The sequence below is a fragment of the Alnus glutinosa genome, chromosome 6 (genome assembly GCF_958979055.1).
Source record: "Alnus glutinosa chromosome 6, dhAlnGlut1.1, whole genome shotgun sequence".
Lineage (NCBI taxonomy): Eukaryota > Viridiplantae > Streptophyta > Magnoliopsida > Fagales > Betulaceae > Alnus > Alnus glutinosa.
The window spans coordinates 10,290,178-10,317,538 of NC_084891.1; the positions used below are offsets into that span (position 1 = coordinate 10,290,178).

The window sequence follows — 27,361 nt, forward strand, 5'->3', positions numbered from 1 at the left end:
TTTATTCACACTTTCCGTTGGAGGTGAGCGACGCCACGCCAATCCGATGCAAAAAAAGAGAGATTCGCATTCCACAAGTAGAACGACCCCAAATTCCAATCGTTTCGAAGAAGTTTGTCCCCTTTTATTACGGCTCCCCCCCCTCTCTCTCTCTCTCGTTCGAATCGAGTCAAATTGGGAACTCAGGTCAAGACTTTTCTTCGATTTCCGAGAACAAAAATTTGTTATGTAATTTGTGCATAAATTGTTGATGTTTAGGAATTCGATATTTTTGATACATGTTTCTTGGATTCATATGTATTATCAATTTTTTTTTTCTTCCCATTATTCGTGCATAAATATATGGAGGAGCTTCTATGTCAATTTTGTATCTCTGTATTAAATTCTTAATGGTTCATCATCTGCTGAATTTGGATAAAATGACTTTAGTTTTGGCTTGTTGGGAGTTTTACGATTCTTTCCTTCTTTTAGGACTGCTATGAACTTCCTCAGTACAAGCCATAAGAAGGCAGCAACCTACCTTTTTTGCACATAATATTGAGGTCTTTCCTTCTATACTTCCCTGTGGATGATAAGTTGGAGTTGTCAACGCAGAGGTTTTGTTGATTTTTTGCTGAAGTATATGACAGAAATGTTGTTCTTTTATGATGATGATGATGATGATGATGATGATTATATATATATATATTTATTTATTTATATGTTTCATTTTCTTTTCCATTTTCGTTAATATTGTATTTCTGGAGATTAATGTTGTAGAAAACATTCTGGTGATAACTTTCTTATAACATGCCTCGGAAATTGACATATATATAGAGTATGCCAAAGAAAACTCAGGTCTGCAGAGATATTAAGGATTTGTTACATATATCTATGGTCGAATTGGAATATATAGTTTTATTTTTCTCTTTCAAAAATTTATATTAATTGAACGGAACTGTCGGACCAAACTATTGTCTGTTTGTGAATTAGATTCAACAAGCTCAAGTAAAAAGTAAAACTAAAATCATGCAAGTAATTAATCAAGTATCAAGAGAGCAATTTTTTTTATAAGTAATCGAAATATCATTAAAAGTGTAAGGCGCCATAGGTATACAAAAAAAATACAAAAGAAGTCACCTAACTAGTAAGGGTAAAAAGAATAATAAGAGAATCATGATACTTAATCACCAAAACAGAAACAAAAGCAGCTGTTCAAAGATACAATGCGTGAAAAATAAACACTTACTAATCTCCTTTATAGTCCTCTTCCGATCGTCAATAGTTATGTCATTCATTTCCTTCCATAAACACCACAAAAGGCGCAAAAGTACCATCTTTCACACAACAGCACTCTGAGTGTTGCTAGCAGTGCACCAACAAACATACAAATCGACTACTCGTCTAGGCATTATCTAAGACTACCCAAATCGACTAAAGAAAACATTTCAAATGATACAAGCAACCTCACAATGAAGCAAAAGATGGTCCACAGGCTCCCTATTCCTTTTACATAAGCAACACCAATTAACCACAATGACATGTCGCTTTTGGATATTGTCCATCGTAAGGATCTTTCCTAGGGCCGCCGACCAACCAAAAAAGGCCACCCTTAGTGAAACCTTAGTTCGCCAAACACTAAGAGAGCAATTACGCAAGAACAAGCCAAATTTTTGTGAAAGCCCCCACGGTAAAATCCGATTAAGTTCCTAGAATAGTGTAGAGATTACAGTACTCAAGTTTGTGCCCTAAAAGATGAGTTCACAACAAATTGGGTAAACAAGAATTTTACCTCTTTAGGAAAAAATACAATCTCCCCACAAAATACTGCAAACCTAAAGAAATCATTCCAAATGGTGCAAGCAATGTCACAATGAAGCAAAAGATGGTCCACATGCTCCCCATTCCTTTTAAACAAATAACACCAATTAACCATAATGACGTACTGCTTTCGAAGATTGTCCATGGTAAGGATCTTTCCTAGGGCCGCCGACCAACCAAAAAGGCTACCCTCAATGGAAACTTAGTTCGCCAAACAATAAGAGAGCAATTACTTATAAAAAAAAAATAAAAATAAGAGAGCAATTACACAAGACCAAACCAAATTTATGTGAAAACTCCCAAGTTAAAATCCGATTAAGCTCGTAGAATAGTGTAGAGATTACAGTACTCAAGTTTATGCCCTAAAAGATGAGTTCACAATAATTGGGTAAACAAGAATTTTACCTCTTCAGGAAAAATACAATCTCACCACAAAATACTGCAAACCTGACGAAATCAATACTTAAGCGAGATCCCTGTTGCGAATACTGCAATACTTTGTAGTTGTAGCACCCATGATCTACTCCTAGAGAAAAGGGTTGGACCACGTGGTACCCATGCACCCTTAACAATCTCCCCCTTCAGCCCATTTGGAAGGAGACTAGAATCCAACTCTTGAGTTCGAATACATGCCAGCCGGTTAGTACAAAGCTCAAGCTCATGATTGAAGCTAGCTGCTAAACCTATGGAGCTCATTTTACAACTGGAAAGAATACCTCATTGAGATCAATCTCTTTTCTTTGACTAATACTTTTTGCCAACAATTGAGTTTTGTACTGCACTAACTTTTCATCATCTTTATTTAGCTTGAACACCCATTTGTTCCTCACCCATTTTTGTCTTTAGGAAGTTCCATCACCTCATAAATGTCATTTTTAACAAAAAATTCACCTCTTCTTGTATAGCATTCATCCAACTATGTGTGTCCTTAGAAAGCTCTTTGACTTCCCTTGATCAGTAAGCAAAATATAATACTAAGCGAAATATCTAGTTGATGGATGATGTTCTCTGGTAGACGTCCTAACTTGGTTTCTGGCCATCTTTGGTGGAGAGAGTTGCTCCCCTTGCTCATTACCCTCTATATCTATTGCATCATCCGCGTCAATTGCTCCTAGCTCATCACCATAGTTTTCAACTTACACCGCTCCTCCATCTATGACAGTATCGGTGGAAGAAGAAACAAGTATTAGGTTAGGAACAACTTCATTAGCACATCTTGATTTTTCAGATTTCTAAATGTCCGTCAAAGTCTAGTTTTCATGAAAAATCACATATGTGCTTCTAGTAAACTTTTCTTCAAGGATCCCATAGTTTGTAGCCAAACTCTGCATTTTTATACCTAACACATTTGCAAGAAATGACCTTATGATCAGTTTTTGACCTTTGTTCCTAAGGCACATGGCAAATGCCTTGCATCCAAACACTTTCAAGTGAGAGTGAAAAATATCTTCTTTTGTTTACACATTCTCTAGAAAATCGAGACCCAAAGGAATTTATGGAGATCGATTGATCGGGTAGCATACAATACTAACAGTTTTAATTCAGAATGGCTTAGGCGATTTAGCTATCGTTAACATACATATGATCTTCTCCATAATAGTACGGCTAATCATTTGCCACACCATTATGTTGTGGGATATTAGGACCTACCCTTTCGTGTGTAATTTTGCAATCTGAGTAGTAATTTTCAAATTTGTTATATGTACATTCACCTCCTTCTCAGTATAACACGTGTCAAAGGCTTCCTTTCTCTTTTTCCAGCGTGCATAAAACCTCTGTAAGTGCTGAAATACTTGGTCTTTTGTTTTAAAAAATGCACTCATACCTTTCATTAGGAATCATCAATAAAAGTAACAAAGTATTTATGGCCATTTAAGGACTCCACCTCAATGGGACCATGCACATTATGATGCTTGCCAAAAATACAATAATCATAGGGAGTGAGCGTATTTTTGACAAAGGGAAAGACGTCTTTGCTAAAACTTGGAATCCCCTTTCATTCGTATGAGCAAGCATCTATGCCATAAGTTTGATAAGATACCATCTTCACCTGTATTTAATGCCTCCCTGCATAACTTTTCTTGCGCCTTGTGAAGTGTGTAGCAAAGCTTCTTTTTGATTCATTTCCCACTTTGTAAAAATTTAGAGTTAACTTCCTTGGAGTGACATGATATGAGTAGCCGATTCAATCACCAACTCAATTTAATGATCCCCAACATAACACCACTTTTCCCCTCTTATAGAGGGCACTAACACCTCCTCATTTGATACATTGACTGTGGTATTTTGATAATCTGTTTTCCTCTGATTTTTCTCCTCTTTGTGTTTTGTTTTCCCAACCTTGTAGTTTCTCTTTAAATGATCCTATTTGTCTCAACAGGAAATTTTGTATTGGCCTTTTCTTTTGTTGTTATTTACGTAGTTCTTATTATGAAGTTGTAATCTAATAATGGGCTTGAACCCAATGGCTTGCACTTTTGGGTTAGGGTTTGCTTATGATTATTTAAGCACCTCTTTGTACCTCAGCAAGTTTTCAGTTTTTGAATAAGAATTATTGGCCAATTTTTGAGATGAGACTTCTCACCCCCAAGGGTGATACATCACTGTAACGCATCCGTGTGTGAAATAAGATTTATATTCTGGTGTGTTATCCTCACCCGGCTTCAATTTGGTGTCAGAGCATAAAGGATCCTCTGGTTTTTTTTGCTGTTTGTTTTTTTCTCTCGTTTTTCTTCCTGTCAAGATGTAAACCAGGAGTGGCAAGATGTATGGAGATCATCGTTACACACAGCAACAACGTGACGATGCGCTTTTTGACTTGGTTGACAAGTTTAGCACCATGTCTGAACGTACGGATTTCATGTGGGAGCATTTGTTTCCCAAACCTGACGGGTTGGCTGATCGCGGGAAGTTTGTGAAAATTGAAGAGGATGCCGAGAAATCTACTGATGGCTCAAAGACTTACTGAGCAGAAGAAGAGCATCCCCTAAACTCCATTCCACATCATATAGCCAAGCATAATCCCTACACACATATGTGGGATTTACCACCCTTTGTCCCGGTTTGAACACCCACCCTTTACGGGCCATCAACCAGCCCAAGATTATTGAGGAGATGAAATCACAAAGCAAGTACAAGTAGATGTGTTGGACTTCCATGGCAAACTAGATCCATACGCGTTCCAGGATTGGCTCACCGCCTTGGAGGATTACTTTGATTGGTTTGGTCTCTCTCTAGACCGCAAAGTGCGTTTCGTGAAGATGAAATTCAAGGGACAAGCACGTGTTTGGTGGCATAGTGTCAAAGAATATCTGCACCGTCTCCGGTTTCCACCCATATCCGATTGGGAGGAGATGAAACTCAAGTTACAGGAAAAATACCTTCCTATGGACTATGAGGATTCGATTTTTGTCGATTTATTAGCACACAAGCAAGGGACCACAACGGTGGACGAATACACCCATCGTTTCCACGAGTTGAGTATTTGTAGTCGCCTCACCGAGACAGAGCGTCAATCTCTCACTCGTTACAAGGCTGGCCGTCAAGAAGACATCAGTAGGGAGTTGATCAACGTTCGAGTAACGAGTCTTGACAAGGTTTATCAACTAGCACTACGGTTAGAGCAACAAGCCAAGCTTATGAGTGCAAGGTGCACTCCATCTGGCTGGAGTAGTGGGCCCCCCTAGAGGGATCTTCCCTGCAATGAGTAGAGGACTACTTCAAGGAGATATAGCATTCCCAAAGGCTCCCATGCCATCAGAGAGAGCCCCAACTGATAGAGGCGAAAGACGTGGATGACCCATGATGGACGGTAAGGAAGATAAAAGAAGTGGGGAATGTTACAATTGCAGGGGTCGTGGTCACTATGCCTTTATGTGCCCCACCCGTGAGCAGCGCCATAGCTTATACTGCGAAGAGAATCCCCCTGAAGAGGAGGCTGAACAGCATTCCCCTGTTGCCACTCCTGCCAATGACGTGGAAACTCCTGAGGAGACGTTAGAGTACGCCGATTTACCCTTATGTGTGATACGTTGAATCCTCACCGGCAAACGTGTGGAGGAGGTCGAAGGAGATGAGTGGTTGAGGGCGAACATCTTTCACTCTTGAGTTGGCCACAATGGCAAAGTCTTGAATATGATAATCGACAATAGGAGCAGAATGAATGTTATATCCCTTGAAGCTGTGCAGAAGTTAAAGCTACCTATGGAGAAGCATCCAAAACCTTATCGTGTCAGTTGGGTAGATGATACTACCATCCCCGTGAAGCAGAGATGCTTGGTGAATTTCTCATTGGGCAACTCCTACAAAGAAGTTGTGTGGTGGTGATATTATTCTCATAAGAGCTTGTCACGTCCTTCTCAGCAGACCTTGGCTCTTTGATCGAAAGGTGCAATACGATGGTTATAGGAATACATATTCTTTCTTGTATAAGGGAAAGAAATTGGTGTTGAAACCCATGAACGTGCAAGAGTTTGAGCAACCGACTGCGGAGAGCCAAATCGTCGAGGTACGAGTGTTGACATTATGCAAGTTCACTGTAGCTTGTAAGGAATGTGGCTTGTATATTGCTTTGGGGGCATACCCAAGTGCATCCATCCAAGCTCGCTACGTGCTCCCCACCGAAATTGAGGATATGTTGAAAGAATTCCAAGATGTCATGCCTGGCGAATTTCCACGCAACTTGCCACCGATGAGGAATATACAACATGCAATTGACTTGTTTCCAAGGGCATCACTACCAAACCTCCCATCGTATTGGATGAGCCCCACCAAGCACCAAAAACTCCAACACCAAGTCCAAGAGTTGCTTAATCGCGGATTTCTTTGAGCCTGTGCGCAGTGCCCACGTTATTGACTCCAAAGAAAGATGGGAGTTGGCGTATATGTGTCGATAGTCGAGCAATCAATAAAATCACCGTGAAGTACCGTTTTCCCATTCCATGTCTTGATGACACGCTTCATGTGCAACATAGGGTTGGCAAAACGGTTTGCCATGTCGGGTTTGGGTCGACTCGGTTGACCCACCAACCCGAACCCGACACGATTAGTTAAACGGGTTGAGACATGAAACCCGACCACGACATGTTTATAAGGTTCATAAACGAGTTGACGGGTCATAAATGGGTTGACGTGTCATAAACGGGTCAACCCGTTTAGCCTAAACCCAAACCCTATAACTTCGTGTCGTGTTCGTGTCGGATTCGTGGGTCGTGTAAAAAATTGCCAACCTTAGTGCTATGCGGTGCCACCATTTTCTCCAAGATTGATCTTCGTAGTGGGTATCACCAGATACCTATCCACCTTGGGGATGAATGGAAAACCACGTTTAAAAAATGCGGTGGGCTATTTGAGTGGCTTGTCATAGCATTTGGGCTCACCAATGCCCCTAGTACATTTATGCGGGTTTTGAACCAAGTGCTTAAACCATTCATCAATAAGTTTGTTGTCGATTATTTTGACGATATTCTTATTTTCAGCAGGAGTTTAGTCGATCATGTTGACCATCTCCGACAGTTACTTCAAACACTCCGTTTTGAAAGCTTCTTTGTCAATCTCAAGAAGGGCACCTTTGCACAAGACAATGTGATTTTCTTAGGATTCATTGTATTGTCCAAAGGATTAACCACTGACCCGAAGAAGGTTCGCACCATTATGGACTGGCCCAACCCCAATAATGTACATGAAGTCTACAGCTTCCACGGTTGTGCATGGATTTAGCTCCGTGATGACCCCCCATCACTGAATGCACCAAGAAAGGCTCCTTCCTCTGGACCACTGCTGCCCAACAAGCCTTCAAGGCCATCAAGAAACTCCTTACGGAGGCACCTATGTTTATGGCTACCCAATTTTGAAGCCCCTTTTGAAGAGTCTTGCGATGCCTCACATTCAGGCATTGGCGGCGTTCTAAGTCAAGGTGGGCATCCCATCGCTTATTTTAGCGAAAAGTTGAATGAAGCATTTAAGCGATATTCTACATATGATTTGGAGCTCTACGCTCTTGTGATAACTATCAAGCATTGGTGCCATTATTTGATACATCAAGAATTCTTACTGTTCACTGACCATGACTCTCTGCGGCATTTAAATGTCCAAAAGAAACTCAATGCACGACATGCTCGTTGGGTGAACTATCTCCAACAGTTTACTTTTGTCCTTTGGCATAAAGCGGGAATGGAAAACACTGTGGCCGACGCCCTTAGCCGTAAGTCCTCCTTACTCCCAATTATCCACTGACATCACTTGTTTTGAAACAGTGAAAGAGTCCTATCCTCATGACCCGGATTTTGGCACTTGTTATAAGGCATTGTTGACTTCACCTAATTGGCTTGATGGACACTATTCTCTTCTTGATGGCTATCTTTTTAAGGGGACTCAACTTTGTCTCCCTCACACATCCATCCGAGATTTTGTCATCCAAGAACTCCACGCTGGGGGACTAGTGGGACACTTTGGCCGCGGTAAAATTATTGCCCTTGTGGAGGATCGTTTTTATTGGCCCCATCTCAAGTGATGTTTTCACTGTTATCAAAAGGTGTCGTACATGTCAACTCTCCAAGGGTACTAAAACAAATGCTGGATTATACAGCCCACTACCCATTTCGGGCCAGCCATGGGGTGATATTAGTATGGATTTTGTCCTCGGTCTCCCATGAACGGTGCATGGTCATGACTCCATATTTGTCATGGTGGATCGATTTTCAAAGATGGCACATTTTCTTCCTTGCACAAAAACTTATGATTCTTCCAAAATCGCATCCCTCTTTTTCTCGATGGTGATCCATCGTCATGGATTGCCCAAGACAATTGTTTCTGACCGGATGCTAAATTTGTTAGCTAATTTTGCCAAGATGGGGACAAAACTGAAATTTTCCAGTCCTTTCCATCCCCAAACGGATGGCCAAACCAAAGCCGTCATCCGGAGCTTGGTAACCTTCTGCGTTGCTTGGTGGCGGATCATCAAGCTTCCTGAGACCTGCTTCTCCCTCAAGCAGAATTTGCTTACAACAGCTCTGTGAATAGGAGTACTGGTTCTCTCCCCTTTTGAAGTCGTGATAGGAACTAGGCCACGCCTTCCTCATGACTTATCTCCACTTCCCAATCCCACACGCCATAGTGAAGCAGCTGAAGATTTTTCTCGATAAATCCAGCAACTACATACTGAAGTCCGGCGCAAACTCACATTGAGCATGAACTCTTACAAGGCCGCAGTGGACCCACTTAGGCGGCATGTTGAATTTTAGGTTGGCTATCTTGTAATGGTATGTATTCGGCCAGAGAGGTTTCCTCGTGGAGCTGTTCATAAGCTTCATCATCGATTTGTTGGTCCTTTTAAGATCCTTTGTCAATTGGACCCAACACCTACCATGTGGAGCTACCTCCTGATCTCCATATAAGTCCCATATTTAATGTCGACGGCCTTACCGCATATACCACACTTGGAAGAAGATATTGTTCCTACTCCGCCTTTGCATGTGCCCAAAGGCGTGAAACCCCGTGATGACATCAAAGCTATCCTAGAAGATCAAATGGTGTCTACTCGACGAGGGGGATACCAGAAATTTCTGGCTAAGTGGAAAAATCGCCCTTTTTCAGATTGTTGTTGGTTGTAGACTGAAGAAGTACGTCTCCACCCTGAGCTTTCTGATGCTTACATTGCCACCAACTTGTCGGAGTCGAGTTCTTTTCTGATGGGAGGGAATTGACGGAGTCAGCAATCCTTAGGGGATAATAAAGTATTTATTGTTTTGGCATTTTCTTTTGTTGTTATTTACATAGGTCTTATTATGAAGTTATAATCTAATAATGGGCTTGAGCCCAACGGTTTGCACTTTAGTGTTAGGGTTTGCTTATGATTATTTAAGCACCTCTTTGTACCTCAGCAAGTTTTCAGTATTGAATAAGAATTATTGGTCCCACCCCCAAGGGTCAGGCAAGGACCACTGCCTATGTACCTTTGGGTCAGAAGAATGTTGCTTGAGGTACATGTGCAGACATGTTCATTTCCTTTTTCGCGTTATAGGTGGAGACGAGGTTGTTTAAAGGAGTGACGTGGTCGATATTTGTGGGAACCTTAGAAATTGGAGAAGCCATATGGAGAAATTAAAAGGGGAGTGGACCAGGCTCTAGAGATAGTTGATGAGGATTTGAATTCTATTGGGCTAGAGGGTTCAAAGGCCCATCCTGTGTAAATATCCCTAGTCAAAGTTAAAGCCCATTTCGAAGGAGTAGGTGTTTGGTAACGTAGAGTCCCATAAAAAAACTCTTTTGGAGGAGTTGCGCATTCTTGATGGGTTAGAGGAAGAGAGAGCTTTAGTTGCTGAAGAGAAGTAGAAGAAAATCATGGTTGTTAGTGAGTTGGAAAAAGCTACTTTGTTGGAGGAGATAAGTTGGTGGCAAAAGTTAAGGGCTCTATGGTTAAAAGAGGGTCACAAATTTTTTTCTATCGAGTGGCTAACTCGAATAGGAGAGACAACTCCATTGAGTCGTCGTTATTAAATAGCTCAGATTTTTTGATCAACCTACTATTAGAGAACACATTGTGCAATTCTAAAATAGACGTTTTCAAAACAGTTTAGCTGGCAGCCAAGCTGGATGGCCTTGCTTTTGACTCGATAGATGCGGAGGAGGCCTATTGGTTAGAGAGATCGTTTGAGGAGAGTGAGGTTGTTGAGGTGGTGAAAGCTATGGACGGTGATAAGGCACCAGGTCTTGATGGTTTTACTTTGGCAATTTTTATGCTAAGTTTGAAAAAAAGTCTTAGTGCCATTTTCATTGCTCTCATTTTGAAGAAATTTGGGGCTATTAATCTTAAGGACTTCCATCCTATTAGTCTTGCGAGTAGAGTTTACAATATTATTGCATCCTTGCGAATAGGTTGAGAAGGTTTTTGGAGAAGATTATTTCGAAGCCGCAAATGTCTGGATAGTAGGATCAGATTTGGTGAGCCAAGGGTGCATTGCAAATTGGATATTGAGAAGGCTTGTGATCATGTCAATTGGGAATTCTTACTTTATTTGTTGAGGAGGTGTGGTTTCAGGGAGAAATGGCACTCTTGAATGGCGCATTGTATTTCTTCGGTGTGTATTTTTCGTTTTGGTGAGTGGCAATCTGTCCGGTTTTCTCATTAGCTCCCATGGTTTGAGATTCTGTCACCTTTTCTGTTTGTTATCACTATGGAGGCCGAGTAAAATGCTTTCTGCAACTGTTAATGTGGGATTTCTCACAGGCTTTTCCGTGGGGTCTAGGCACTGTTGTTTGGTTTTTTGTGGGCCAATCCTGACCACCTACACTATTTATGTGCCCTATTTTTATGTTTTGGAGCTATTTTCGATTTGAAGATTAGTTTGGCTAAGTCGAAATTGGTTCCTGTGGGTGATGTTGATAATGTGGATTGATTGTCTGGCATTCTAGGTTACATGGTTTCTTTTTTGCCTTTGAAGTATTTTGGTCTTCCGTTGGGGGCTTCTTATAAGGCCAAATCTATTTGGGACGGTGTTATTGAGAAGATATAGCATTGGTTGGCTTGTCGGAAAATGATGTACTTGTCTAAGGGTGGTAGGGTTACCCTTATCAAGAACATCCTTTCCAATTTGCCTACATATTTCATGCCTCTTTTTCCTCTCCTTGCTGGTGTTGCTAATCGCATAGAAAAACTTCATCGAGATTTCTTATGGGGTGGGCTAAGTGAAGAGTTCAAATTTCACCTAGTAAGTTGGTTCAATGTTTATTCTCCGATCTTTGAAAGAGGGTTGGGGGTTCAAAGCTTGCTGGTGTTCAATTGTGCTATTTTAGGAGGTTATGTGCATGAGAGAGAGGCTTGGTGGAGATTGTGGTGGATTTCAAATTTAGCAGTTCATGGGGTGGGTGGTGTTCTAATGAGCCTCTTGGGTCTTATGGGCTGGAGTTATGGAAGAATATCTGGAGGGGTTAGGAGATGTTTTCTAGTCATGGCAGATTTGAGGTGGGAGATGGCTTCAAGATTAGATTTTGGCATAATATGGGTGGGGATAAGGCCCTTAAGAAAGCTTTTCCGGATTTATATAGTATTGCTTGTGTAAAGGATGTTTTCGTAGCAGTTCATTTGGAGCTTTCTAGTGGCTCCCAAAAGTGGAACACAAACTTTATTAGAGTGACCATGATTGGGAGGTGGATGTATTTGCTTCATTTTTCAATTTGTTGTACTCCCTTAGAGTGAGATGGGGAGGTGAAAATAAGCTTAGGTGGGTCCCCTCCAAAAAATGGTTGTTCAATGTTAGATCCTTATTTAGTATCCTTGTTCATAATGATGGCACTCCCTTCCCTTGGAAGAGTATTTATTTGGCAGATTAATGTTCCTTTGAGAGCGGCTTTCTTTGCTTGGTCGGCCACTCTATGGAAGATCATAACTATGGATAACCTTAGGAAGCGGCATGTCATTGAGGTCAATTGGTGTTGTATGTGGAAGAGGAATATGGAGTCTGTGGATTATCTTTTTCTCCATTGTGAGGTTGCTTATGCCCTATAGAATGTTATTTTCAGTTGTGTTGGGCTATCTTGGACTACGCCTAGACGAGTAGTAAACTTGTTTGCTTGTTGGAGGGGGGATTTATTTTGGTAGCACTTAGAATACAACTGTGTAGAAAATTGTGCTTTCATGCCTTTTTATGGTATCTTTGGAGGGAAAGAAATTAAATAAGTTTCAAGGATTGCGAGAGAACAGTGGTGGAGCTTAAGTCTTTTTTGTTTGTTTGTTTAATACTCTTTACCTTTGGACAACTGCGTTTGTCTTTCCTAATTTGCTTAGTTTTTTTTTATTTTCTTGTTCTTTTTTCTCATTCTAGGATGGGGATCATCCTCGGGAGGAAAAGGGTACCTACTCTAAGTCCAGAGGCAGAAGGGAACTTTTAAACTTAGAATGCTCCATAAGTTATGATAATACGGGCGTGTCCTCTAGGTGCGGGAAATGCAAGGTTCATGTTTTTTAGCAGCGAGCGTTCTATGGTTTTGAGTTATAGGGTTTTAGGGCTTTTGGGTGGGTTCTATTTGGTGTTGGGTTGTTTAGGTCTTTATTTTGCTCGTTCTTGTTAGGTGTTCCTATTGTATACCACATGTGTATGTAAAGAGTGTCTTACGCTTTTTTTGATAAAATTTTCTTTTACTTATAAAAAAAAAGTTGGTTGTTTCTTTTGTATATTTCCTGTTTACCTGTGTTGCATTTTTTTTTTTGCTTTTTAATGATATTTCGATTACTTAAGAAAAAGAAAAAAAGAAAAAAAGAAAGATAACCCTCTACGCAACCACAACTTAATACCACTTTGCTTGACCAAACTTCTTTTTTTTTTTTTTTTTTTTTTTTTTTTTTTTTTTTTCTTTTTATGAATAATACTTTATTATAAGAAAAATGAAAAGCCTTCATACATGAAAAGTATACAGGAGAGACAAATACCCTACAAGCGTCTAAAATCTAGGAAGGAACAAGATCTAAAAGGCCCAAAGAAGAGAATTTTGGAACATAGATTACAGCCCAATCTAAAAGAGATCTCAAAAACGAGGATTTTAGACAAAGCATGTTGGACTCGCAATCCTCAAAGAGAAGCTGATTCCTTTACTTCCAAATGCTCCATATAAGGAATGAAAAATTAATGTTCGAAAATACCCTCTTTGGGGTGTCCCCGCCCTTGAGTTTTCCAATCTAGAATGTTGCTCGTCATAGCCTAGAAAACTTCGAATAAGTTGAGAACAAAGTACCAAAGATCACTGTGTAATTACAATGAATGAGATGGTGCTTGACTATCTCCTCATTCTTTTTGCATAGGCAACACCACTACAAGATTGTAACCCCGCCTTCTAAGATTATCAACCGTGAGTATTTTACCCAAAGTTGCTGTCCATGTAAAGAAAGCCATGTGGGGCGGGGCCCTATCCTTCCAAACACTTTTCAAGGGGAACAATAAAGTTGAAAGGATATTAAAATTTAATTCTTGGGCAATTTTTTTTTTTTGATAGGTAATAAACAAATTGCATTAAAAAAGCGTATTGGCGCCCTTAAGCATATATGAAGTATACAAAAAGGACACCAACACAAAAGAAAAACAAAAACAAAGGAAGAACACCCGAAAAACCCAAAAGACAGAAGAAAATCTACATCAAACCCCCAACTTCTTGCCTCTAACCCGGCTGGAACCCACACTCCTAGCATCAAAATTAAATGAGCATTCTAGATTCTTGACCTCTCTTTTCCCATTTTTCCTTATTATCTTCTTTTCCTTCTTAGGAGGGGAGTCAGAGTCAGAGTCATAGCGCTGATCCCCTTTTTCCTTATTATTTTCTTTTCCTTCTTAAGGACCTTATGGTTTGAAAGGATATTAAAATTGAATTCTTGAGTAGTTTAGAAGCTATTTAGGGTTTTTATTTCAAGAATCTTACAGTTTCAAAGGAGATAAATTATTGGAAAATCAAAGAGGAAAATAAGAAAAATATAAACTAGGCATGGCACCTATTTTTCCTAAACATTTACATTTTCCTAGATGTTACATATTGAAGAAGGTTTGCACCACATAAATATAAAATGCATAAGTAGTGTGAAATTCTCATAAAACATGTTCTTTATTGAATTGAAAGATCCACATCAATATTTATAAAAAACCAAACCTAAACCGAATATGATTTGGGCTTATTCTCTGACTCATTAGCCCAAATTAAAGAACTAGTAAAACCGACAAATAGAAACCCAATAACATGATAAAACCCAAAATAAGACCTAATGGACTAAAAGTGCAATCTATGTCCAGAAATATAAAGTTATAGATGTGTCCTTGACTCCTAATGTTAAATAAAACTAACTCCTTGTTGCCTGCATAAGGCTTTTGTGTTTTTGAGTTTCTTTGTTCTTTTTCAATCCCAGATACTTTATTTAGCTAAATTCTTATGAGCTTCGAGCTTATTGATTGTTTTCAACACCATAAAGTATACTTTTGCTATAAACATATTTTCTAGTTTATTTTTGCTTTGTACACTGCATTGATTGATCCTGTAAATGCTGGTTTGCTTGGACCCACCTTGTGTAGAGCCTGATCATCTTTTTTTCTTCCTTCTCTAGCAGAGATCTGTAGACTTAAATACATATTGACTCCATTTTGTGCATAGCTATCACCAATGGGGTGGGGAAACATCTACAGAAGACGCATGAGAGTATTCACAGTGGCTTTAGTAATATACCTAGATTATAAGGTAAAGTTTCTTATTGCGGTTCATTGCTTTACGTAGATGGAACACCATATTATGTTCTTTCTTTTTTCGATCTTTTGAAGGCTTTACAGCAAAGAGAGAAATGGACTAGCAGAGCTAAGAAATCTACTTTATGGGAAAAAGCTCATGAGCGCAATGCTAAGCGTGTTCTCAGTTTGATAATACAGTTGGAAGGTTTGTGGGTGAAACTCGGACAGTATTTATCCACTCGTGCGGATGTGCTTCCTGAGGCATATACATGCCTTCTCAAGCAGCTACAGGACTCTCTTCCTGCACGTCCCTTGCAAGAGGTTTTGTCTATACCACATAATTGGGCAAAGTCTGATTAATTGATCTGATTGGCTTTTTTCCTAGACTAGATTTGTTGAATTTTTTTGTACTTTTTGTGTGTGTCATTGGTGGTATCAGAATCCATGATGTGGAATCTATAACATATTGCATAATGTTATTGTACCCACAAATGTCTATGATAATGTGGTAGTTCTGACAAGTATGCCACATTTTTTTAAAAAATTTCATTTGAAAGAGTGTAAAATTTTGTGACGCTAAATGTCAAACAATTTACAGACTGCTATCATAAGAATGGTTTGAAATCATCATCTGACTTCTTAAATTCAGAATTCTTGGCTTTTGATTCTCTTATCCAAGAATAACATTCCCATGTCCCTTCACGTAAATGGAAATATATCGGATATTTTACCATTTGACCTCTCTCTCTCTCTCTCTCTCTCTCTCTCTCTCTCTCTCTCACTTGGTATTAGGTGTCCACGTTTATGCACTTTATATTTCCTATATCAAGATAACCTCTAGGTATATCATTGGTTGACTGGTCAATTTTGTTTATACAGGTTTGTAGGACTATAGAGAAAGAGTTGGGGGAATCAATGAATGATCTGTTCTCAGATTTTGTTAAAACTCCTTTGGCAACAGCATCAGTAGGATCCTCAGACTCTTGTTGGTTGTCAGCCTTGTATATGAATTCTGGACTGCGATCATCAATAATTGATTTTTTTTCTTCCTTTGAGGGCGTAGCAAGCTTAAGTAGATTCTGGGATAATCTTATTATTTACATATTCTATTCTGTGCAGATAGCACAAGTCCATCGTGCAACTCTGCTTAACGGGCAGGAAGTGGTTGTTAAAGTTCAGCATGAGGGCATCAAGAGAATCATATTGGAGGTTTTGCATGCTTTGGCTTTTGAGATATTGGGATGAAAAGTAAGTTGAAGTTGTTTTAAAGTTTTTGTGCATACTATTGTGTGACAGGACTTGAAGAATGCAAAGTCAATTGTTGACTGGATAGCTTGGGCAGAGCCACAGTACGACTTTAGTCCTATGATAAATGAATGGTGCAAAGAAGCTCCCAAAGAACTTGACTTCAATCGGGAAGCTGGTATTCCCAACTCTTGTCTGTATTAGCCCTTTTTTTTAACTGATTTTAGCAGTTCTTTGTAATAGAGAGGAAAATGACTGTGCACTGTTGATTGCTTGCGTTATTGAGGGTCTGTACGGATGAGGATTATGGATTTACCCGGGATTATTAGTTCAAAGGGAATGGAAATCCCATCGTATCAAAATCTTGTTGTTGGGATAAATATTATATATTATCAGATAGTATGTAACTAGATATTTTTTTTTTCAAATGAGTGGTTGAATAACAGGGTTGTGGTATATGTTGGCTATGCTAGGCTAAATTGTCTCACCTAACCGTCTCAGTCTGTTACAGCCATTTTCTGTCCTATTTGGCTTACTCTATATTTAGTCTCTTATACTGGATTCTTATCTTGTTTATCCGGGTTGTGGCATTTATCATTCTGACACTTTACGTTAATTATGCTTAACTTGTCACTTTCCCCTTCCTGTTGTTTTGAGTAACGGTTATTATTGACATTGTCTTTTATGTCTGTAGAAAATACTCGTGCAGTATCTAGAAATCTTGGCTGCAAAAATAGTAGACATGATGATAACACGAATGCCAATCAAGTGGATGTTTTAATTCCAGAAGTTATTGAGGTATAGTTTCCCTCGAATTCTTAATGCTACATGTCTGCATCCAGGAGTGTGTTGGACTTGGTGTTATGTATTTTAGCATATACGGATTTGAGGCCTTTTTCGGTTTCTCTAGAGAAACATGACCCCGAGCATTATATCGACTATTCGAAAGACTTGAAGAACCTAGAAGTCATGTAGAAGTTTTAAAAAATTGACTCTGTTGTCTTCTAAATTTGTATCAAGGTCTGATAAAAGAAAAATTATAAATTTATTCCAAATGTAGAGTATTTAAAAATAAAAGTACATATCAAGTTTCTTTGTTACCATGAGTACATGTGAAATAAGACGGAGTAGCACAGTATTAAAAACATCTATCCAACAAATCCACTATGACAAAGCTCTTATTTTTTGCAATAATTATCCAACATTTCTCCCTACCCTCCTGTGCAAGCTTTTTTGGTGCTCCTTGGAATTAATTTCTATTGTGTTCTCATGTAATGTTATACATTTGGAATAATACAGATCTTGAAGTGGGTTAAAGAAGTGCTTCCTTTATTACAATTCACCTGATTTGTATGGATGATTGACCTAATTATTACTTTAGATTTTATTTTGTCTCTCTTATAGTGGAAAATGTTGCTTTTTTTTTTTTTTTTTTTTTTTTTTTTCATGTATCTTACTCCGCATTATATTGCTTCAAATAATAGTCAACAGAGAAAGTCCTTATTTTAGAGTACATGGATGGCATTCGTTTGAATGACTTGGAGTCACTGGAAGCTTTTGGTGTTGACAAGCAAAAGCTTGTAGAAGAAATTACACGTGCATATGCCCACCAAATTTATGTTGATGGATTTTTTAATGGTGACCCTCATCCTGGTACTCTCTCTCTCTCTCCTTCTCTTTAACTGGAGCTTAGTGTGGAATTGTATTTATTAAAGTATTAATTAAATGATTAAATTTACCATTTCTTATTAGTTTAAGCTTTTTGTACAAGTAGAGTAATATTCCACGTGTTGTCAGGTCCCACACATGAAGGAAGTATTAAAGTATTAATTTAATAACTAAATTCACAATTTCCTATTAGTTTAATTTTTTGGGATAAGTGGTGATTTAACATTGTCACGTCATTCTTTTAGTGAGAGAGATTTCTTTGGAGCAGCATGTGTTAATGTGAACTTCTCATGAAACTCCCCTTAAAATCTGAACTTTTGATGCATACTTTTATACATGCGCCTCCCAGATCGGTAGATATCCTTAAGTCGGCTGTATTTTCAAAATTTTAGATGAAATCTTTAAATGGAATCATATGCTCGGTTTATAATTTCAACACATTCTCTTCGTTGCTAAATTGATCATGTTTCCTTATCACATTGGAATAGAGTGTGTTGTCTGATCTTGATAAATCTTTACCTACTTGTTGCCTGTGAGACAAAAAATTATGCAAGGAAAATGCCATTTGGCACATGTGATGATAAAGTTTATGCAAGCATGGCAAAAATAAGTACCCATGACAATGTAAATAAGGGCCCCCTCATAGTAGCTGGAATCTATTTTTAACTATCTAGATGCTCATGAAATAATGCATTTTGCTTTATGAACTGCTTTGTTGGGAACTTTATTGCAGGAAATTTTCTTGTGAGCAAGGAGCCTCCTCATCGTCCAATTTTGCTCGACTTTGGGCTTACGAAAGCTCTATCAAGCTCTATCAAGCAAGCACTGGCAAAGATGTTTCTGGCATCTGCAGAGGTTTGTACGAACTTTTCGTAATCTTCTTTTTCTAACGTACTGGCCTTGATTTTGTTAGCCTTTATGAGTCTATGCTATCAGACATGAAAAAGTACCATTCTGTTTTTCTCCTTGCCTTTTCCTTTGAGGGAAACATAGTTACTTCTTTCCTCTCTTTTTATTTCCCTCTGTGTTAAGTTTAATATGTACGACTCGGTTGTCATGATGAGTGTTAAAAATTAAATTAAAGTAATCATAAGAAGCTGCGTTAGAATAATTGAGAATGATCTGTTTTCACTCACATGACTCAAATAAAGTGTAGTGTTGTGCAGTTTTCCATGTGAAGTACATCTGAGAATATTACTTATCATTATGATATTGATTGCATTGGTATAGCACTTTAAATTATAGTTGTTTTAATAGAAGTGGTTCATTGCTGTTGACCTTTCCTTTCTTTCCTTTAAAGTTGCTTCAAACTGTTCTCTTTGAATGATGAAGTATTTTGTGATGCTTTTGCCACAGGGGGACCACGTGGCACTTTTGTCTGCTTTCGCAGAAATGGGACTTAAGTTGCGGCTGGACATGCCAGAACAGGCAATGGAGGTAACAACTGTATTCTTTCGTACTTCGACGCCAGCAAGAGAATCTCTTGTAAGTATACAATAAGCTCTTGTGAGTGTGCAGTTCTTGCTTCTTACATTTTTTTTTGCGACTTCGGTAAGTCCCACTTATTTATTTACTTATTTATTGGTTCTTTGAGGAAACCATGAAATCATTGTCAGAGCAAAGAACAAAAAACATGAAGGTTATACAAGAAAAGATGAAACTCAACCAAAAAGAGGTTAAACGCTTTAATCCTGTAAGTTCATGTCTTCTCTCCTATCCTTGTTTCTTGGATATGTTAATTGACCATTTTCATCCATGTTCAATTCGGTAATAACTTTTCTTTCCAGGTTGATGCATTTCCTGGGGATATCGTAATCTTTTCACGGGTCCTTAATCTTCTAAGAGGTCTGTAATTGAGATATCTATTGTAAATCGTTGGGTCAAATGATTGTGAATTATAATTTTGATTGTTACATGGATTTAGGGCTTTCTGCTACGATGAATGTTAGCATCGTATATCTAGATATCATGAGGCCATTTGCAGAATCAGTTTTGAAAGGGTGAGTCTATCCTGAAGCTCGGTGGGTCAATAGTTTTTATTATTGTTTCTGTTGTAATCTCTGATTGAACTCAGGATGCTTTCTCAGAAATATTAATAGGGGACCTGCAGTTAATGATCGGTGGATGTATGACACACCTGTGCATTCTGATGTGGAGGCCAAGTTAAGGCAGCTCCTAGTTGAGCTGGGGAATGGTGATAAAATACTTGGAATCCAGGTGTGCAGTGATATTTAAATATTAGTATGATAGGACAATAATCTGAACTGTCTGTTTATGTTTAGGTCGCATTTACTGAAGCTTAATATATTTTTCCATTTATCCTGTTCTCTACATTAGACTTTTCTAGCTGCTAGCGTTGTGTATTTGTCTAGAGTGTTGACTTTCTTTTGCCCTTAAAGGATGAAATGACTGGTTTTTTTTTTTTTTTTTTTTGTGATAAGTAAGAATTCAATAAAAAGCGCAGAGAGGCGCAATCCTAGTACACAAGAAGTATACAAAAGTGCCCATAATCAGAGGAAAGAAACGAACAAGAAAATAAAAAATCAACAAACGACATATTACTGGGGCTATGCGTTGACACCCAAAGATATAACATATTAAGTACATTTCTACAAAGAGCCCCAACCGATACCTCCACATCTTCAAAAAGCGTAGAATTTCTCTCATGCCACAAGCCCCACAAAACACACAAAGAAACCTGCTTCCAAATACGGTTAACAGGACCACAACCCATCAAAATGCCCCAACTACTCAATAAATCCAAGACATTACTAGGCATAACCCACTTCACCCTGAACAAGCTATAAAAAAAACTCCAAACAACCTGTGCCACGTCACAATGAAGTAGAAGGTGATCAACGGATTTTTCATGCTTCTTCCACATACAACACCACTCTACCACCACAATACGACGCCTACGCAAATTGCCATGTGTCAAAATCTTTCCTAAAGCCGTTGTCCAAACAAAGAACGCCACCCGCTTTGGAGCATTAACACGTCAAATACCCTTCCAAGGAAAAGAAGCCACCTCGTGACAAACTAATACTTTATAGAAAGTCTTCACTTCAAAACTCTTCCTCTTAGAAAGATTCCACACTACCCTATCAACCTCCCCATGCCGAATCCGAATAGAGTATTACTGTTCATAAAAGGACATAACCATCTCCACCTCCCAATCTTGAGCATAGCGCGTAAAGAGAACATTCAAATGAGCAATGCCTCCTACCACAGACAAATTATCCACCACCCAAGCATCAGGAGAACGAGCAATAGTGTACAAAGCTGGATAACAGAGCTTGAGAGGCCTATCCCCACACCATAAATCATGCCAAAAGCGAATATGAAACCCATCACCCACCTCAAAACACAAGTACTTGGCAACAGTATCCCACCCCCTTCGAATAAACTTCCAAACACTCACACCATAAGACCCCACCACCGGTAATGAACACTAACCTCCCCTCACACTCCCATACTTCACATCAATCACCGATCTCCACAAAGCATCGCACTCCTGAGAAAACCTCTACATCCATTTCTCCAATAAGGCTTGATTAAAATTCATAACATTACGAACTCCTAGTCCACCAGCCTTGATTGGAGTACAAACTCGATGCTAATTGATTAAATGAAATTTAGTCTCATCCCCTGTACCACTCCACAGAAACTCCCTTTGAAGCCGCTCCAGTTTCTTAGCTACACTCACAGGAATAGGGAACAGAGATAAATAATAAGTAGGAATGCTAGAAAGAGTACTATGAATCAATGTCACCCTACCACCCTTGGATAAATAAAGTTTCTTTCAACTAGCCAACCTTCGTTCCACCTTCTCAATAACTCCATTCCAAATAGAAATAGATTTAAACGCCCCCAACGACAAACCCAAATAAGTCATCAACAAAGACCCAATTCTACTACCCAGAATATGTGCCAATGACTCCACATCTTCCACCTCGCCAATGGGGACCAATTCGGATTTGCCTAAGTTCATCTTCAACCCTGAAACCGCTTTGAAACATAAGAAGGTACACCTCAAATTTCGAACATGCTCGGCTTGCGCACCACAAAAAATTAAGATGAAATGACTGGTTTTGTGGTAATCAGCTATTTTGATGGATTTGAGATTGTAGACACATGAATTTATGTTCCTTTTGAATTTTTCCATACTTCTTTTTAGTATGCTTGTTACATGGATTACGAGCTTTTCATGTTAGGCATGCTTTCCTTATTGCTATGGTCATTTTTCCTTCCTCTATTTAGTTTATCAAGTTTCGCCATCTACTTCTTTTTGTATGTCATTTCCATGACTTCCATTATGGCATGCTGGAGGGCTCAGTATCAGTTTTAACTGCTGGCAGAATTTTGGTGCTGTAGTAACTGCTAGGAACGTTTGAGGCATTTTGGAAATGCCAGAATTTATTAATTATTTACATCGTTTGAAAGGAGCTATGATTACTGAAGGTGGTTGTAGTAAATGCTAAACTTATATCATGAGCCCTTTTCCTTTACCTTTATAGCTTACTACTGCTTCATCAATGTCTTCCAAGAATCACAGATCTGTGAGACTGTTTTGTTTCCTGGGAGCACACTCAACAACAAAAGCTATTAATTCATGCCTTGGAATTTGGAATAGGGCCCTGTAGGCAGATTAGGTCATGAGGAGTTCTTGCACTGCCAGTATATAGTTGCTTGATATCTGTACTGGGTGTATGCTACTATCTATCTGTTTTAGCGTATAAGTTATGAAGGATGAATGGAAATTGATGAGCGTGGAAGTCTTGTAGGTTTGTAGCAAATAGAAATTAGTGATAAGGATAGTTGATATGAATGAGCTAGAAGTGAGGAAAAACTTCAAAAGCATACAGGTGATTAGGTGTTAAGAACAAAGTTAGGTTATGCTGCAGGTTTCAATATTCATTTTTTGTGCTTGAACTTTCTAAGTTCTGAATAGAAGCATTGGTTTTGATTATGTTAAATTCACCAGCATCCCTAATGGTTATTTGTAATTGTATGTTAGACTCTTCAAAATGTGAGAATCCTTTTTTCAGCTCTTTGGCTGAAAGCAGAAGTTTTCCCTTTAAAATACATGAAAAAAGGAGAATCCTCATTTGAGTTCCTTTCCTTCGGAGGATTCTGTGGTACGGTTAAAATCAAAAGAGCTCTATGTGTATAAAATCTAATGTATGTATATTTACTATGTACAAATGGACCTAGGTAAATGTTTCTATTTGGTGAATGAAACAAGAGATTTACCATGGCTAACAAAGGAAATTGGGTAGTATTACCAACATATCTTAGTGTTTCTCTAACCTTTATATCGTTTGTCAGTTTATATTTGTTGTTGATTAAGTATTTTGTTAAAAATGTTATTGAGGTTGGTGATTTGGATTTTCAATGCATTTACCCTTACGATTATTTTCTATTTTGCTTTTTTATGATGAAATTCATAATTTTGTCTAAAGGTATGTGCCTACAAAGATGGAGAGGTTATCATTGACACTGCTGCTGGAGTGCTTGGTAGATATGATCCTCGTCCAGTCCAGCCTGATAGCCTTTTTCCAGTTTTTTCTGTGACAAAGGGCATCACAGCGGGAATGTTACATTGGCTGGTCGACAATGAGTGCGTTATTGAATTTTGTGAACTTCAAAGTTTTACCTTTTCATATAAATCAAAGACAATAATCTGCTCATTTTCTATTTTCATGTACAAATGGCCTAGCTACCAATGTTTCATTACACAAGTGGTTTTGTTAGTCCATTCCATACTCTAATATTGAGCTTGGCATGAAACCTAGTGTTTTCTTTTGGATATATAGACGCCAGTATAGGTGGCACTCTTGCCTAATATCTGGATTTGGGATGCAGCCACATGTATTTGTGTCTGAATGTGGATGGCTGTATTGGTTCACTCAGAAATTCGATGAATTATGGAGAATTGTATCCAATGTCCATGACAGTCATAATAATAGCATGATTCGCACAATTTTATTTATTTATTTTTTAAAATTATAGCATGCATGCTCAATCATCTGAACCATAGTACTCAAAATAATTGGAATATATTTAAAAGTGGGGAGGGGATTTGGGGGGGGGGGGGGGGGGGGGGGTTCCTATTCCTTCTCTTTAGGAAGAAACAAAAACCTTGGGATGACAAATTTTGTAAAATATTCTTCCACAACAAAACTTCTTTAATAGTTGCAAAATTTTCAGGGAACATAACTGACCATTTCTTCAAGAGAAATGCTATTCTTCACACCACAATCACACTATATGCTGATGTGGCATGAGCTAGAAGTCCTTGGATCAACCTTTGTTAAAAAAAAAAAAAAAAAAAATCTGTGGGCTACTAGCTTATCCCACGTCAGCTTCATGACCCATGTCAGACTTGGCAGAGTTCTTTCCTCTCTCTCTCTCTCTCTCTCTCTCTCTCTCTCATGATATACATATTGATGCCACCTTGGACACTAACAAATGTATACAAGTTTGAAACCTAAAATTTTGTTTCTATGTAAACCGTAAATTAAGAAATGTTTTCGAAATTTGTTTTCTGGCCATATTTTCTGCCTTTAATATTTGTTTCTGAACATTTTATTGTGCAGGAAGCTGGAGCTCGAGGAAAATGTATCAAGTATTTGGCGAGAATTTGGATCAAATAGGAAAGATCTCATCAAGGTTTGAATTTTATCTCAAGTCCTAATAATCTAGTATCAACTGAAATTTTTAATTTCTTTTATCATTTTTTATTTTTTTTTCATTTTTACTTTTAGGTCCATCATGTGCTTAACCATACATCTGGTCTTCACAATGCTTTAGCCGACATTACTAGAGAAAATCCTCTACTAATGTCAGACTGGGATGAATGTTTGAATCGTATTGCTATGTCAGTACCTGAAACCGAACCTGGCCAGCAGCAATTGTATCACTATCTGTCTTTTGGCTGGTTATGTGGTGGCATTATTGAGGTATAATTCCTTACCAACATGTCAGAATAACTTTATGCTGTGTCAATTTATCTAAACTCTCTCCTGAGCTTTTTATTCCCTGTATGGATCTCAGAGTGATCTAGGTTATTCAAGTTATTCATAATAATTGTTAATGCTGGCATTTTTTCCCCTGAAGTGGTGCTTGAAGTTGTTTGTTCCTTCCTGCTAACTTTTAACCTGGCTCAAATATAAAGTGTTGATACAGTAACCCATGTGCCAAAAAACCGACCATGAGCACCTGCAAGGGAGAAAAAGAGTAAGAGCTTGCCGGAGTGGGTCGGTGGAGGATCGCTTTGATGCTTAAGTGAGCATATGAGAGAGAGGTAAAGGCTAAAACAAAATATTGAGCGAGAAGGAAGGAGATGAAAGTCTCATTTTACCTGAGGTTTGCCACTTCTTATATTGGATTGCCTCTAATCGTTTGTCACGTGTCATCCTGCCATTGGAGATTTCCCTGCAACCGGAAATCCCACGTTCCCTTCACCCTCTTCGTGCCCCTTACCTTATGCCGGGAATAAAGGGGACAGTTGTTGAGGTGGCAGGTGGAGGGATCCTGTGTTATAGTGGTGTTCTCCGGTTGGAAATTTTCTGGAATGATCGGGGCTTGGGCCCAACACGAAGATTTGAATTGATTTCTGCAAGACAGTGTAGTCTTACCACCTCAATTAAGTAGCATGGTCTAATATGCCTAGACATCGTGAAACTAGAGTATTTAGTCAGACTTCCTTGATGATAAAGAAGAGGCTTGAGGCTTGATAGTATTTCCTTTCGCTGCTTTCTACACGATAAATGGTCCCCACTTCATTTGTTCTGATAGATTTTAGCTCTCTCTCTCTCTCTCTCTCTCTCCCATGTGATGATGTCTTCCCTCATTCTATCAGCAGTGGATGGTGCATCTGTCAGATCCTGTGATTTCTGGCATTCCTAATGTATTTTGATTGTCAATATGATCTGTATTGACAGGACTATAGGAGAGGTCAAAGAGCTTTGTTATTCTTGTGAACTTCCTTCTTGAACCTACCTTGTCTCATGCTCTGACATTCTGTTTGTATATCACAGCATGCATCTGGGAAAAAATTCCAGGAGATTCTTGAGGAAGCGTTCATTCATCCGCTCCAAATTGAAGGCGAGCTATATATTGGAATTCCTCCAGGCAAGTGTTTAACTATGCTATGCTAATTTTCTTGATATATTATGTACAAATATATTTGTAGACATGATTGTATTGCATTCTCGTTTATGTAGAACTATAATTCACTCTATATTTTGTCATGAATTTGAAACTGTGTTACTGATACTTGGATTTATGGTAATGATAGTTTGGGAAAACTAGTGTTGGTGGCTAATTATTGGTTTATGATTTTCCTTATCACCATTCACTATTGCTCCTGTCCAGGTGTGGAATCTCGACTTGCAACACTCACACCAGATACGGATGATCTGCAAAAGCTCTCAGGGATCAGCAGTCGTCCTGACATGCCCTCCACATTCGATATTTCCAAAATGGCAACCACCCTGCCCTCTCTATTTAACATGCTCAACGTTCGTCGTGCCATCTTACCTGCTGCTAATGGACATTGCTCAGCCCGTGCTCTTGCACGTTACTATGCAGCCCTAGCTGATGCTGGTGTGGTTCCGCAACCTCATTCCTCTTCTTCCAAGCCTCCACTTGGCAGCCATCCCCATATCCCCAAATTTTCTTCTGAAAATGCCTTGAAAAAGCAAAAAGGTAGCAAAACTAAGGAGCAACCTGCTGCTTCAATGAAGAGAGCTAATGAATATGAGCAGAAACCGGATTACAATGATGTTAGCCATATTAGCAATGCCAACAGCAATGGTTGTACGAGGCTTGTCGATGATAGTAGTAGTAGCAATAGCAATAGTATCAGTGTGACTGACAGAATTGAAAATAGTAATCTTCAAAAGGGTACTGCAAGTAGAATTTTTAGCAACCCTAGAATTCATGATGTATTCTTGGGTGTTGGTGAATATGAGAACTTGGTTTTGCCAAATGGGAAATTCGGCTTAGGGTTTAGGAGGTTTAATTCAAAGGAAGGGTCCCTTATTGGCTTTGGGCATTCAGGAATGGGCGGATCAACAGGCTTTGCTGACATGAATAATAGGTTTGCTATTGCTGTGACTCTGAACAAAATGTCTTTTGGCGGTGTAACTGGAAAAATCATCCAGTTAGTTTGTTCGGAGTTGAATATCCCAGTGCCGGAGGAATTCTCGAGATTCGGTGAGAGCGGACCCGATGCACAGCTAAATATTGGGAGACCTTTGATTAATTAAGGATGAGAAAACTTTTTCCCAATATATATATATTTATCTTCACATTCAAACTGATCTGGAAAGGTTTTTCCTGCCCATTGCTACTCCAAAGGAAATTGTAGATGTCACAGTTCTTAATTGATACAATATATACATATATACACTGGATTCAAGAAAATGAAAAGAATGTGTACATCA

At 38.8% G+C, this 27,361-nt stretch overlaps 2 protein-coding genes across 6 annotated transcripts; both read left to right on the forward strand.

Moving 5' to 3' along the window:
- Positions 1-27,361, forward strand: LOC133871830 (uncharacterized). 5 transcript variants are annotated; one of them, XM_062309266.1, is made up of 20 exons: positions 1-186; positions 472-596; positions 14,882-15,009; positions 15,090-15,317; positions 15,876-15,962; positions 16,116-16,205; positions 16,293-16,419; positions 16,936-17,039; positions 17,726-17,894; positions 18,643-18,764; positions 19,266-19,394; positions 19,504-19,602; positions 19,697-19,754; positions 19,834-19,909; positions 19,997-20,126; positions 23,372-23,529; positions 24,509-24,581; positions 24,677-24,871; positions 25,952-26,045; positions 26,289-27,361. In XM_062309266.1, the coding sequence occupies exons 3-20, from the start codon at positions 14,935-14,937 to the stop codon at positions 27,182-27,184; spliced, it is 2,910 nt and encodes a 969-aa protein (XP_062165250.1). In that variant the 5' UTR covers positions 1-186; positions 472-596; positions 14,882-14,934; the 3' UTR covers positions 27,185-27,361. The 5 variants fall into 5 exon arrangements, with proteins under 5 accessions (XP_062165250.1, XP_062165251.1, XP_062165249.1 ...); XM_062309267.1 differs by having other exon boundaries at positions 472-542; positions 14,879-15,009; XM_062309265.1 differs by having other exon boundaries at positions 472-542.
- On the forward strand, positions 5,061-8,311 carry LOC133871509 (uncharacterized). The gene is made up of 7 exons (XM_062308948.1): positions 5,061-5,449; positions 5,652-5,801; positions 5,952-6,078; positions 6,233-6,552; positions 7,281-7,476; positions 7,519-8,002; positions 8,055-8,311. The coding sequence occupies exons 1-7, from the start codon at positions 5,061-5,063 to the stop codon at positions 8,309-8,311; spliced, it is 1,923 nt and encodes a 640-aa protein (XP_062164932.1).